Raw genomic sequence first — 14259 nt, forward strand, 5'->3', positions numbered from 1 at the left:
GTCTGTGTTTGTTCACCCAGCCCCCTGTCCAATGGGTACCTACTCTGCCAGCGGTCTCGTAACGTGCATGGCGTGTCCACGGGGAGCTTACCAGCCTTATAGAGGCTCCACGTATTGCCTGCCGTGCCCTGAGGGCCTGACAACCTGGACAGAAGGCGCCCTCTCAGTGGACGAATGCACTGGTATGCGGTGTTTTTATCTGCAGTACACATCATCAATGGATCATGGTTACGCAGCTAGTTCGATAATTATTCATAAAAAATAAAAAGACGTCACACCATTGCTGTCACTCAGCCGTGCATCTACATTAAAGCATTTTATAGAATGGCTTACGTCGAGCTGCCACAGTGGCCTAGTGGATAGCGGAATGAACTACAGATCGCAAGATTTACGGTTCGAACCCATGCATTATAGGAATAAGATTTTAAATAGATTATAATATCACTTGTTTGCTTTCTTTCAACAGGTGAATGTCCATTGGGCAGCTACTCTGGTACAGGGTTTGCACCATGTATGCCGTGTCCCAAGGGTTCCTTCCAGCCTCTAAGGGCCCAGAAATTCTGCCTTACCTGCCCGGACGAACTTTACACCCACCACGAAGGTGCACACCACATAGCCTATTGCCAAGGTATACATGCATTCATAAAACGGTTTTGAAACCTCTTTGAAACTTTATTTTTATAATTGTAAACTTCTTGTACTGAAACGAAGGATTCTTCAAAAGCGCCCTATGTAGTCACTGCAGATCGCAAGCCTGAAGAAACCTGTGCAGAGGAGACAATGAGAAGAAGTTACAGTTTTAGAGGTGGGAGGAAAACCTCAGAATGATATTCTAGGGAAAACCTTCAGAATCAGGTAGGGACTGAAAACCCAATCTACATTAGCCCAGGCAGGATTCGAACCCGGGTCACAGCGGTGGAAGGCGAGGAAAGTACCGCTACGCCAACCTGACTCCCAACCTGTCCTCTAAGATGTTGAAAAGAATTAAATGAAGATTTGATGAAAGTTGATGTAGGCTTGAAAAGTCAATCCTTCTCTTGTACAGTGATCAATGAGTGCGAGTCGCAGCCGTGCAGGCAGGGAGCTGTCTGCATTGACCTGCCCAAGGGCTACCAGTGTCTCTGCCCGACGGGCTACACCGGCCCCGACTGCGAGGTGAACATCGATGACTGTGACCACGATCTCTGTCTGAATAACGGGACCTGTCAGGACATGGTGGCTGGCTACCAGTGCGAATGTGCAGCGGGGTATGAAGGAGAACACTGCCAGATTGACTTGGATGAATGCGAATCAAGTAAGCATGAGATTCTTATCAGGAAAATTTCTTGATTTCCCTCTCAATTTAAATCCTGATGAACGATATATATACTAAAGAGGAGCCCACAAATTTCGAGATTTATTTTTTGAAATGTTGATATCGCTGTACATCTGTTTTTGGCAGATCCTTGCAGTAACAATGCGATCTGCACCGACGGTCCTCACTCCTACACGTGCCAGTGTGCGCCTGGGTTTACCGGAGAATTTTGTGAGGTGAACTTCTTCGACTGCGCGTCAGATCCCTGTCAGAACGACGGAACGTGCGTGGATCTGGCCCAGGTAGGTTTATGAAAAGTCTCAAAGTAAAACTAAAGACAGTTCAGTGTTCAAACTGCACGTGGAGATTGGACAGTTTTCCCAACTTCGGAATGAAGGAGAAGCTTATTGAGTAAAAATGTCAAAACTTTATTGGGTGGGACTCGAACCCGTGGCTTAGTGCAGATGTATCACCACATCACCACCGAGCTCGCTAGGGTAAATTTGCTGGTCCAAATCCGATAAAGTAAAGCGTACTGTCAATGTTTGCATCCTTCTCTTAATTTTTTCTTCTACACCGCAGAATTACACCTGCTGTTGCCGGCCGGGCTATAGAGGGCGCAATTGTGAGATCCTGGTCGACCACTGCCAGTCGGATCCATGCAGGAATAACGCCACCTGTATGGCCAACTTCAATGGGGTGACCTGTCAGTGCATGCCTGGGTTTAAGGGAGAGAGGTGAGGAAGAAACCGCAATACCAGTGCGTGATAATTAACGCGCACATGTTTGTCTTTTTCAACGTTAAAAAAAATGATGATGTCATTGTGGCATAACTTTGCATCAAAAAGAAAGCCACAACACCTCCAGAGACAGTTTTCTCAAGAATAAAGTTAATATTACTTTCATTTAGGTGTGACGTTGAGCTCAACGAGTGCGAGTTACAGCAAGTGGTATGTCAACACGGAGGGACCTGCGTGGACATTGTGAATGACTTCCGATGCGCTTGCACCCCGGGTTACTCCGGCGTCAACTGCGAAACAGGTACGAGGTTTAAAATTTAAAATCACGTTTAAAATTACTTGTACATATCTGGCCGTGGAAAGCAAAGAAAGGGACTATATGGGCAAAAGGGGGTGCCAGTTAAAGCGTCACTGCATGGTTCTTCATGATAGCATCCAGGGCAGCACTAAAGCAGCCTTCCATCAGCCGGTCTGCTGTCGGGGAGTCAAGCATATTCCTTGTCTATGCCAAAACCAGCATAGCAGCAAGTTTTCAATGCAATTTGCAGGTCAGGATTGCTGATATTTCCAAGGCTAAGATTGTTGATAGCACTCTACCATGTCTATACAGCCACGATGTATTGGTTGCGCTTTGTTACAGAGGGACTGACTGCTAGGGAACATAGTTCAAAATCTGTGAACACATTTTTTAACGGAGTATTTAAACTCTGACTTTTCTCCAGCTCTCTCGAGTGACTTTGACCTCAGTTTCCCCGAAGCCCGGACCTCGGACTACGCCATGCTGCGTGGCACCCTACCCTCCCTCCACGCGCTGACCGTTGCCTTCTGGATGCGAACCTCGGACAAGGCCAACGCTGGCACACCACTGTCGTATGGCACGCGGGAGCCAGACGGCACGGTGCAAGACAACGCCTTCACGGTCAGCGACTACAACAGCTTGGCCATCATCCTGAACGGAGAGTTCATGTACACAGATGAGAAATTGAACAGGTGGGTGAAATCCTGGATGTGTCGTCTTCTTGGCTCCCTCGGTTCTAAGTCTGTTGGCGAGTACCACATCTCTCTTTTTAGAGACAGTCACTGCCATGCCTTACCAACAAACACCTTTGAGTTTAAGACTCTGTCGTACAAAGTTTCATTTTTGTTAACTTGCCTTATAGTGATCCCAACTGGCGTCACGTTGCCATCACGTGGGCAAGCCTGGACGGCCGATGGGCCATGTACGTGGACGGAGCAGTCAGGCGGTCAGGTCAGGGCTTCCAGACCGGCTCAGTCATACGAGGCTCTGGGGTGCTGGTTCTTGGGCAGGAGCAAGACAGCTACGCTGGCTCCTTCGCGCAGACACAGGCCTTCGTGGGTGACCTGAGCCAGGTATGTCCTTATTACTTGACTATTTGCACCAATGGGGAGTGCGGCCTAGTGGTTCGTGACTCATTATCAGAGAGTCATTGGTTCATTTCCAACCGCTGGCAATATATTGTGTCCTCGGGCAATTAGCCACTATATCCCCACTTGCCTCTCTCCACCCAGGAGTATAAATGGGTACCGGCATTAGCTGGGGAGTAACCTGCGATGGACACGCATCCCGTCCAGGGGGGATGGAAATACTCTAAATCATTTCATATGCTATTGAAACCGGTGATAAATTAACACTGGCCTGATTGGCCACATTGGCTCGTGACTTTATACTTACTTTCTTTACTATGAAAACACTCCACTTTAAAGCAACACTTCTGTGTCACTGCCAGCTGTCACGGTAGCATTGTAAATCACGCGACCTTATACTTCGAAAGTTGACACAACGCATTCTCTGTGAAAACTCTTTCTTTGACACAGTTGAATATGTGGGACTACGCCATGACATCTGAGGAGATTACGTTGGTCTACTCTTCTTGTGCAGCATCAGGGAATGTGCTGGCCTGGTCACAGGTCACCTCCAATCTCCACGGAGAGGTCAGCCTTGTTCAGAGCTCACAACTTTGTCCACGTAGGTAGACGTTTTAAATTCGTAAACACCTGGGACATTTTTATCATTCCTGATATGCAGTGCCTCATGTGAAGTAGATTTTAAAAGTTGTACGATGAAGTAATTCATTTGACTGATTCAGATCAGTGTTACGATCAAGGCCAAAACGTTGCGGTAGAAATTACGTCTGCTCGCGTTTCAGCAATAACTTGGAAGTTACTTTTTGGATAGCTGCAAATGACGTACTCTACCTTTTTTTGGGGCACTCTATTTTCAGGTATAAATGAGTGTCAGCCGTCAACGTGTCGAAACGGTGCCACATGTACTGATCTGGTTGGGGCTTTCAAGTGTCACTGTGCCTTGGGTTACCATGGCACAAATTGCGAACTACTGAGGACGTCCTGCACCACAGAAACATGTCTTAATTATGGGAGTTGCCATAGCAACGGCTCCCTGCTGTTCTGCAGATGTGCTCCCGGTTACTCAGGTGAGGGCCGAGTTTGAACATGATTTAAGAACGTATTTATTTGATATATTTATTGCGTTGAATTGTAACACAACAATAATGGTTGACGTGACATAATTCCTTGTTATGTTTTGCTGTCACTGTCGTAACTTTTTGTCCATTGTTTGTTTTATTTTTTCAGGAGAACGATGTGAGTTGCGCGACCTGTGCCAGTCTGTCACATGCTTGAACAGTGGTGCCTGTGTGAATGATGGCGTGGTTGCAAAATGCAACTGCGCTCCCGGTTTCACAGGTCGTGTTTGCGAGTACGGTAAGAAGCTTCTATTTTATTCGTTAATGGTCGTACATCCCTTATGAAGCTCTGTGATACTCAACAACATTGTTACACTTCAATTTAAGTTTGAAGAAATTCAAATAAAAGTCAATTCTAACAAACAGTCATAACGATTTTTCAAGAATGGTAATTTCCTTCTCTGTATTCAAATTTGTCGGGAATCTTATGTTGTGTTTTTCTGGTTTTTTTTTTTTTCATCTGCCAGACGTTAACGAATGTGACTTGGAAAACGGCGGTTGTGCACACACGTGCCACAATACACAGGGCTCCTTCTACTGCGGTTGTAATAGTGGATTTGCGTTGCAGCCTGATGGCCATTCCTGCAATGGTTAGTTGACAAACAGTTTTAACTTGATCTTCCAGTCCAGTGACAAATCGAGGGGGTGGCCCCGGCAGTGACTGAAATGTTCTCAAATAAGGCAAATCTTCACTTGAGAGAGCCCTTCCACACCCCCTCCACTTGCCCTCAGCACCCCCCCCCCATTCCCTGCAGTAACCTCTCTGGATCTAGCCTTAGTGTTAATTACATAGACAGAGCAAGATTCATTGATCCAGCTTGGGATTATTTAAGATATTTTGTAGAATTGCTTGGTCGTTTCTTTGTTGTCATCAGTCCACGGGTGGCTAGTACGTAAAGCGGTCCCCTCTCACTAATGTGGCCTGGTTTGATTCCCGGCTCAGACCATATAATAGTAGATTTTTTGTCGGATTCTCTCCTGTGCCACAATGGTTTTTCTCCGGCGCTCTCCAGATTTCCTCCCTCTGCAAAAATCAACGTTTACATTGGTCGCATGGTGGCAGCTATAAGGCACCTTATTAATATGCCTTCGGCTGGCCACGTTGTAGCCGCGTCCTACGCAATTCAGCTTCTCAGCTGTGAGTTAGGATGATAATAAGCCCCCCCCCCAAGTTATTTCATATGTGAGCAAGAGCATGTTTACAATGTGTATCAAAATGTTACTTTCAATGTTATTTTCAAAAAATTGCATTAATCTAAGTAAAACAGGATGACATACAATTAAATAAATTGTGACGAAAAAATCACAAGACAACATATTTTCCCCTTTATTTCAGATATTTCCTATTGTATACATGAAGGAAGATTCCACCTTGTAAGTACATTAGAACTGCTATCAATGTGAATTATATGAACAACTAATTTTTTATTGATTGCTGGAAATCATTTCAATTTAAATATTAAAACCCTAAAAAGGCCATTCCTGTGTAGATTCCACCGTCCAGCACTGGAATAGTTTATTCATTGTTTGATCGGCGTCGTTGCTTAATTGTTTTACCAGGCAAATGACGTTTGGAATTTCAAGTGTTCCACCTGTCAATGTGAGCAAGGTGCTGCCATGTGTCAGGTCAAAGAATGTCCTGAAATCAAATGTCGCAAGGTAGGACCTTTGCTTGGGGGTTTAGACCTCTTGTTTCTTTCTCAGAACAATTGCTTGGTTAAAACTAGTTGCTTATAATACAATAATATAATAATGTGTAGCCTATCCACCATTTTTCTTGCTCAGGGCACAACATCATTATTATCCTGCTCATTGGGCCAATGAAACTTTCCAAACACAATCTCAGCTTTGATCATCCACATGAGCAAAATTGGGTTTCCAGACAGATAATTCACCCACTCAAAATGTTAATAACCTCAAATTTATGAATGAAGCCTTTTTACAAATATTTGTTAACTCTCTCCGATTGAAAGTAATGCAAAGAAGTATGCAAAGAAGTACCTAAATTAGTACTCTGACACCTGTTCACATGCTATTTTGAAATATATATTTTTTTCGAAAGATGTTGAATTTGTTATTTTAATCAAGAAACAGAAGCAGAAGATGAAACACAGGAGACTCTTTTACACATCGAGTTAGAAAAGTGATGTTATATAGTAAATGGTGCTACATGTACTTCAAAAATCATATTTGCATTAGTCTATTTAAAGTAAGTAAAATGAGTGATTTTCATTTTTTTCTCGGCATGGTGCAGAAGGAGTATGAATACCAAGCTCCTGGTGCCTGCTGTCCGCAGTGCTTACCAGGTCAGTTGACTGTTACAAATTTCTCTCAAACTTCTGTAACCGAGTTTAACTTTTTAACTCTTAACAGCTTTTAACTGGTGACATTAACTTGTTAACTCAATTAAGTTAATGTCATCAGTTAAAAGCTTGGTTTTGTTGTATTGAGAAGTGTGACTAGTTTAATAAATAAGCTGCTAGCATTTCTCTCCTAATTTTGCCCGAGGTGTTTATTAGTAATGGTCAAAGTAAGAAAAGTTTGATGCCGTAATCATCATGACATGATCAAAGTTAGAATGAATTGAAGCAATCATGAGTCAATCAGTAGTCAATCGCCAATGAGTATTAACAGGACATGATCAGTGACAAATGAAAACCTAAAGACGGTAAATATTTCTATAGTAAGCCGGAGGTCTAGGATTCAAGTCCAATTCTGAGCAAAGTTTGTGATATTTCTTTCTCAGCAAGTTCTCGGACATCAATGAGTATCTAAAAAAATAGGTCACTTAATGACAAAAGTTAATTCATTGTATTTAACATTTACATCTCCTCCACCAACACTGATATGTTTTATTGTCGATGCATCGTCATCAGCTTCAAAGATCTGCACGGTCACCCGCGACGGCTGGCACGCGACCTATGACTTCAAACGGTACGGACACCGAGGCAACTGCCGCTACGTGTTGAGCCAGGACTGTGTGGGCAGCCAGTTCACCGTAGAGGTCCAGTACGAAGCCAACAAGAAGAAGATCAAGAAGTGGGCACTGTGGCTGCGGCTGGACTGCGTGGAGGTGGAGATTGATTATGATGGCTCAGTCAAGGTATGCTGCTCTCGGCCAGTGATTGTGACGTAGGTCAAGTCCTTTGGTATATGGAGGTATAAAGCAGTGTGGTCTCATAGTAATCGGGCTGTAGGTTCTGGGTAGGAGTCTGAGAAAAAGGTTTGCTGAAATTGTCTTAGTATTTGCACAATGCCTGAGTCCATTTCTGAGTTCCTTTTCTGTATATAGTTTGTGTGTGTCCAAAACACCCATTATCTCATTCAGAAAACTGAATTTATACACACCACGTATCTAAGTTTACTTTGGGACTTAAAAAGATATCTCAACTACAACAATTTTAGTCAAGCAGCAGTGTTTTGATAACAAAGACTCCTGTCTTGACAGACCTAATTTAAGGTACCATACAGGTATCAGTATGCTCTTGAGATGAGCTGTGGATGTAAATTGAAGGGTGTTCTGTTTTGGCAACTCTCATTCAGGTTACCGGTGTCCCCGTTGAGCTGCCATACCTCCATGCCGAGCCCATGAATGTCATGGTCACACGCGCCAACTCGTCCACCGACGACGGCCGCGGTGTCATGATCCAGACAGACCGCGGTGTGGTGATCCAGTGGTCCAGGTTTGGCGCCATCCAGGTCCAAGCCCCGGGAACGTACAGAGGCCAGCTCTGCGGCCTGTGCGGCAACATGAACGGCAACCGCAAGGACGACTGGACCACGCGGCAGTTCCTGCCGGCCCGCTCGGCCAAGGAGTTTTCCCACAGCTGGAAGGTGGACGGGTACCGCTACTGCGCCAAGCCCAAGGCTCGCGGCACCAGTCGCTTGGCCTTTGGAGGCATCACCGGTGATAAGATCTCAGCCTGCTCTAGTCTGGGCTTCACCTTTCTGAAAGACATCAGGAAGAAGTGCAGTGTTCTCAGGCTAAGAGCTTTCCAGGTATGAGAATTTCGCTTTTATTAGAATTTATCGCAACAGACTTAATTGCCCCTGCATTGTCCAGCAGTTTTGAAGTCGAGGCTATCTATCTCAAGTTGATTAGCCTGTCAGCACCTGCGTCATAAAGTGGGTTGGGCATTCCTCTTCATGTATGATGTCTTTGTGTATTTCCTAGTTACAGTGCCTGTGTCCTCATAAGCACTCTTCACCTTGACACCAAAAAGGCCACCCCAATTGATAACGATCAAGAATAACATTGTGTATGATTCAACGCGACAGCATACCCAATTTTTTTCTCCACACAGATATGCCACTCTGTAGTCAGTCCAACCAGTTACTTTGAGTGGTGCATGCAGGATGCCTGTACATGTAGCTCCAATGAGCCCTGCCACTGTGAAGCCATAGCGGCCTACATGTACGAGTGCCAGCGCAACAACATCAAGATCAAGTGGACGGGCAACAACGCTTGCAGTGAGTCTTGATTGTGCTTTTTTTTTAATGAGCCCATTCAAAAGATTTTTGTGAGACCCAGAGAGTCACATACATTGTATATTGTGCCCTTAACACATGACACTGACATGGTGACAAAACAATTGCACTGTGAGAACTAGGCTTCAATAGATGGTACAATAAAATGGGTGAAAACTAGTGATTTTGTGTCGGATTAGTCCATTTAATACCAAAAAACAACTGATTTGAGAAAAAATTATAATAATTGGTCCACAAATACTGACTTTTGGAGAAGAAAAATTATGTAATCAATGAAAAACTCATTAAAACCCTTTATTTTTGTCTTCAGGCATTCGGTGTCCAGATGGCATGATGTACGATCACTGCGGCCCGGCCTGCCTTCCGTCTTGCGAAGACCCCATCCCTACTGGGGCTGAGTGCCGGACACGCACCTGTGTAGCTGGCTGTCAGTGCCCAGCCGGAACGGTACATCATAATGAGAACTGCATCCTGCCCAGCGACTGTCCAGCAAGACCAGAAGGAGCTTAAAAAAAATAGACCTAATGCTTAGCAGCCATTTTAGAGGGCAATGCCTTTGTTTGACTTGGATATGTATGCGTGAACCTCTTGTGCTTTCATTATTACTCAATCAAAATAACAAAAGATGCTGTCTAAGATGGCCACTATGCCGACAGTCTATATTAAGCAGATGAATATATCTTTTTTAAGAACCGCAGATGCTAAACAAGAAATGCAAGCTTATCTGAGTTATTTCTTTGTACAAATCTGACTATGTATGTTATTAATTTACAATTCTTTTTTAATTTATGTACAATACCAGGCAATTTGCGAGAAACGTCAAACAAAAGATGGGGATGTATATCAAACTTGTATAGGAATCCTCTTCGGTCATTAATATGTAGGCTGACTTGAGTGCATCAGCGTTCGCCTTATTTTTTTAGCTGTGGGATAGCAGCTCCTCAAATCCTGTCTCTCCGTTAGTCCGTTAGTTAGTAACAAACGTGCACATTGACATTGTCTATTGCTCCTACGTATTTTGACTGATTTGAACCAGACTTTGTCAAAAGTATCAGCAGCCCAGCCCCAACATGTCACATGACCAAATTGGGGTCAAAGGTCATCATAGGGTCACTGGGGTCAAAAAGCTGATTTTTGTTTACTCAAAAACACTACTTCCAGAAATTACATGGCACAATCACGTGACTCATGCATGAACATGAATTTGTGGCTCGCAGCTTCCGAGACATTTCCAATCGAGCTTGTTTTTAACTCATTAGTTACCACAATATTGGCAAGACCTTGGGTGTCCCTTTCTTGTGTTGGGCCTCTACTATGATCCGGAATTCTTGCTCAGATCATTCCTATATGAATCATTCCTTGTAAGTTTGAAGACTAAAATAGGCCTAATGTTTCGGGCATGTGATGGCATAAAAATGGAGTTGAGATGTACACAGCGTGTCTAAAAAATGTATCAGTCAAACTACTTTTTTTCTGAGGAAACTGAATGTTTTTTTTTTTTGCGTTGAAAAATTACCATGAGATGATAGAGTGTTTCTTTACCCTTGACAGGATTTTCGTTCTGTGTGATTTTGACCTGTGTTTACAAGTTACAGCAAAGCTTGTAAAGACAGTTAAAATTTGTTTGGGCCACTTTTCAGATTATCTGGTGTCTAGTGAAAGGCATTCGCACACCTTCTTGGTATGTGAATGCCTTTCATTAGATACCAGATAATCTGCAAAGTGGCCCAACTTGGAATTCAAGTCATTTCATTTAATTAGCTGTATCTCTGAACTGGGGTGTCCAAATTAGATAAGATAAAGACCATTGTGTAGAGTACTTACCATACCTTCAGACTCTACAGATAAGTTTTGCAAAAAGAGAGTGCTAGTATTTTTTAATTTATGGATCGACTGCTAGATTTTTAGAAATGAAGATGGAGTCTTATGTTTTGCAGCGGTTTGTTGTATCCTTGTGTTTCCAGATGGCAGTTCTGTGCCAATTAGTGCCGCATGCTTTCAGTTCTTTTCGGATAATATATTTAAGGGATCCTTGTGTTTTTTTTTCTAGGGCATTGAATTTGGAAGAGGCCAGCCGACTAGTGCAAATTTTATCCCGTTTTTTTTATTGCGCACTGTAAATGCGACTGAATATTAAACTATGTAGTACACAGATGATAAAGAGCATAAAGTGAATATAAATATTTAAGCATTTAAGGCTTTTGTAAAAGATCTTTCTGTAAAGGCACCGTGCAGGCAGCATGTATATTCATCAATTTAAAGTACACTAAAAAGGCTTCTTTTTAAAAGTGTTGTTTCTAATAAAATCGTTCAGAAATTACCAAAAGGTAAAAGTAGACCCTACAATTCTCTCTTTAATATCATTTTTAAGGATTGTTATATACATGTACAGATAAAAATCAATTAAAACATGTCAAATTAATAGTGTGAAAAAGGCACCTGTACAAATTATAATGGATGAGTGAAAAAAATAGGCCCTTAAACATAATTTGGAGGGAATAAGATTATGCTGTGAAATTATTCTGTAAAGTGATACGAGTACAAACATTGGAAATTGTATAAGCGTATAAACGCTCGTCATGAAAGAGTCGTCGGTTGTCATCTCGTTAATAGAGATTCGGTTAATGAGATGCGCAGAAGGTGGTGATGCGCACATCATTATAATATGATAATAGCTTTGATTACACGCGCCCGCCATAAACGACGATCGTGTCTGCGGTTATCTTCGCCGTGTCTCACCTGGCTAACGGTGTGTGTTTGAGGCCAGTACAGTAAAGCACAAGGATTTGTAGATAACGTTTTCTGATATCTCTCGTCTGTAGTGCAGAACATTTCGGAGTTTTTACGAGCACGATGGTTGTGACGCTGAACATCCACGAAGCCGGTAAGTGTTGAATCATGGAGGTTTTTCTTCCTCCATGGTTGAATGTATTCTTTCGTGGTTCATCTTGGTGGGTCTTGTGTGCCTTTTTAAACACGAATGCTAACTGTGTGTACTGCAATCTTTTCTGCCATACGAAATGAACCTTGGATAAAACCTTGAAAAGGGACAATATTGTAATCGCTTCATTTCAGTGTCGACATTGATTTTGTTTTTGTTTTTCAAATCGTTTCCGAGCTTAGACTGTCATCTTATGTCGTGCGCGCCATTTTCAACCCTTAACCGGCTTTAATATGTTTAGTGAGAAATGGGCCATCACCGCCCCCAGTCCCAATTTGCTGCCGACCGAAATTCATTTGTCGTATATATTTGTCAGTTTCACACGCGCTTTCTTTCAGCTCATTGTCTGAGAATTGTTGGTGTTCCCGAGTATCTATCACCATCGGGAAATAACAAATTCCGAAGGATTTATTTTTTTTTGCATGAAGAAAATATGTTTAAATTTTTTTCTTCCGAATTTGGATGTAAGACTCACGCAATAGAAAGATAGCTGCAAATAAATAACCATGTCTCGTGTTAAATTTGCTAAACATCGTTTATTCTTCAACCAAAAACAAAACACACAAAAAAACCAGAAACAAATAGGTAATAATAATTGCTATTGTGAGGCGAACTCCGTTTGAAAACCTGGCTTGACTTATACAAAAAGAAAATATCTCAATAAATATGTGATTTTGAAACTGATTTGGTTGGAATTCGACTGCAAAAGCACATGCAAATTGTGATTATTTTTGGTTTTTAATTTTCGATAAATTCTTGATTTTCATGGTACATACATCTCAGAGGACCTTCCAGTGTCATGAATATTAAAAAAAATCTTTTCTTGCTTTGTCCTTTCAACGAAATGAAAGAAAAGAAAAACATTAATTAGTTAACATGGTCTATCACGTGTACATTTCTCACCATATAAATCCCCTTTGCACGCACACGTACATCGTGCAGTTCCGGCCTTTTATTATTCAAAACATCTTCCATCTCTAATGCCATTTATTTATTCATATTTTGCCTCCTATGGATATCGCGTTGCCTGGCAACAGCATTCAATGGGGACTACCGCCAGCTGAACATTGCCCTTGACAACGGCCAGGTAAGATGCGTCGCCATGCCAACCATATGCCATTCACAGTGAAATTAATATTGAACCTTACGACTGCGCACAAATCATTGTAATTGTCTCATTGTATTGTAAATTCGTTGAGAGGAAAAAGGTTTTACTCCTCACAAAATCAAGCAAAAATGACATTAAAATATCTCTGTACTGGTACAAATCACTTGGTTAATATCCGCATGCTGGCTAGCAGTACTTAATATATACAATATATTGCATCAACAACGATATGAATCGATATTCTTTGTTCTGCCTTGTGTACTCTTGAATTATTAAAGTTCTTGATTATGGAAGCAGCGGGTCCTTCAAATTTCTCTTACAAACTAACTTAAAGTATAGGCCTGCCACAGTAGCCTATTTGAGATGTGGCAGACACAATGTGAGGGCGCTGTTTGATTTGGGTAAAGTCTTTTGTATTTACCCTAACCAAATAGCGCCCTCCTAATTGTGTCCGCCTGCCTAATACTGTTGAAATGTACGGTAGCTCTATGATAACTCTAAGTTAAGAAAGTCAGCTTTGACTTACAAGCAGATCTTGAGCTCAAAATGCACGGCTGTTAATATTCTTTAACATCCCTTTATTGCCAAAATCGCAATAACATTAAGTAAAGCGAATATGCCGAGTCGACACGGTCCTTTTAAAGGGAATATACAACATTTGCTTTTCCTTTAATTTTGCTTTTCCTTTAATTTTCAGAAATGGATGGATTTGGGGGTTAGTATTTTAGTGCAAATATTGTTACACTGACTTGTTTGAAGTTATGTGCTCGTACCGTAGATGGGAGTGGAAAAACCCAGGGAAACAATCATGTTCCTGTAGTCTGGTTCCCAGATGAAACGTAACAATTTATAGACGTCCGGGAATAAGGGCAGGGATCCAGCCTAGCTGGCTTGTACCCATTCATGGGTGTGTTATCGATTGCAAACAAAATGCGAAAAATATGGTGAATTGGGGGCAGTATTTGAAAAAAACACCCCAGTTTCCAAAGCCGACCAGCGTTGGAAATTGATACAAAAGTACCACTTTTCTTGAAAGTGACAGCACACCAGGTGCCATGATTTTATAGGAAGCTTAAGGCTGATATTGACTAACAGTCCATTAAGATATTTATAATATTTTGGTGGTTTTGTTTTTTGATGTTTGTAAATGTGGTATATTCCCTTTGAACTGTTTATTGAGGAAA

The 14259-nt window shown here is 42.1% G+C and overlaps 1 protein-coding gene across 4 annotated transcripts in view; it reads left to right on the forward strand.

Moving 5' to 3' along the window:
• The window catches only part of LOC119729385 (sushi, von Willebrand factor type A, EGF and pentraxin domain-containing protein 1-like), a 28581-nt gene extending 19043 nt beyond the window's left edge, over positions 1–9538 (forward strand). For all 4 annotated transcript variants that reach the window (XM_038202007.1, XM_038202008.1, XM_038202010.1 and 1 more), the window contains 19 exons: positions 21–182; positions 467–628; positions 1046–1294; positions 1442–1596; positions 1877–2031; positions 2205–2335; positions 2757–3024; positions 3195–3405; positions 3871–4021; positions 4278–4487; positions 4648–4776; positions 5006–5128; positions 5875–5912; positions 6099–6197; positions 6793–6844; positions 7415–7641; positions 8082–8537; positions 8843–9008; positions 9337–9538. In XM_038202007.1, the coding sequence (XP_038057935.1) occupies positions 21–182; positions 467–628; positions 1046–1294; positions 1442–1596; positions 1877–2031; positions 2205–2335; positions 2757–3024; positions 3195–3405; positions 3871–4021; positions 4278–4487; positions 4648–4776; positions 5006–5128; positions 5875–5912; positions 6099–6197; positions 6793–6844; positions 7415–7641; positions 8082–8537; positions 8843–9008; positions 9337–9536 (3344 nt within the window). In that variant the 3' untranslated portion in view covers positions 9537–9538. The remainder of the gene's footprint in view (positions 1–20; positions 183–466; positions 629–1045; positions 1295–1441; positions 1597–1876; positions 2032–2204; positions 2336–2756; positions 3025–3194; positions 3406–3870; positions 4022–4277; positions 4488–4647; positions 4777–5005; positions 5129–5874; positions 5913–6098; positions 6198–6792; positions 6845–7414; positions 7642–8081; positions 8538–8842; positions 9009–9336) is intronic.
• Positions 9539–14259: the final 4721 nt, after the last annotated feature.

The sequence above is a fragment of the Patiria miniata genome, unplaced genomic scaffold, assembly GCF_015706575.1.
Source record: "Patiria miniata isolate m_02_andy unplaced genomic scaffold, ASM1570657v1 HiC_scaffold_20, whole genome shotgun sequence".
NCBI classification, from domain to species: Eukaryota; Metazoa; Echinodermata; class Asteroidea; order Valvatida; family Asterinidae; genus Patiria; species Patiria miniata.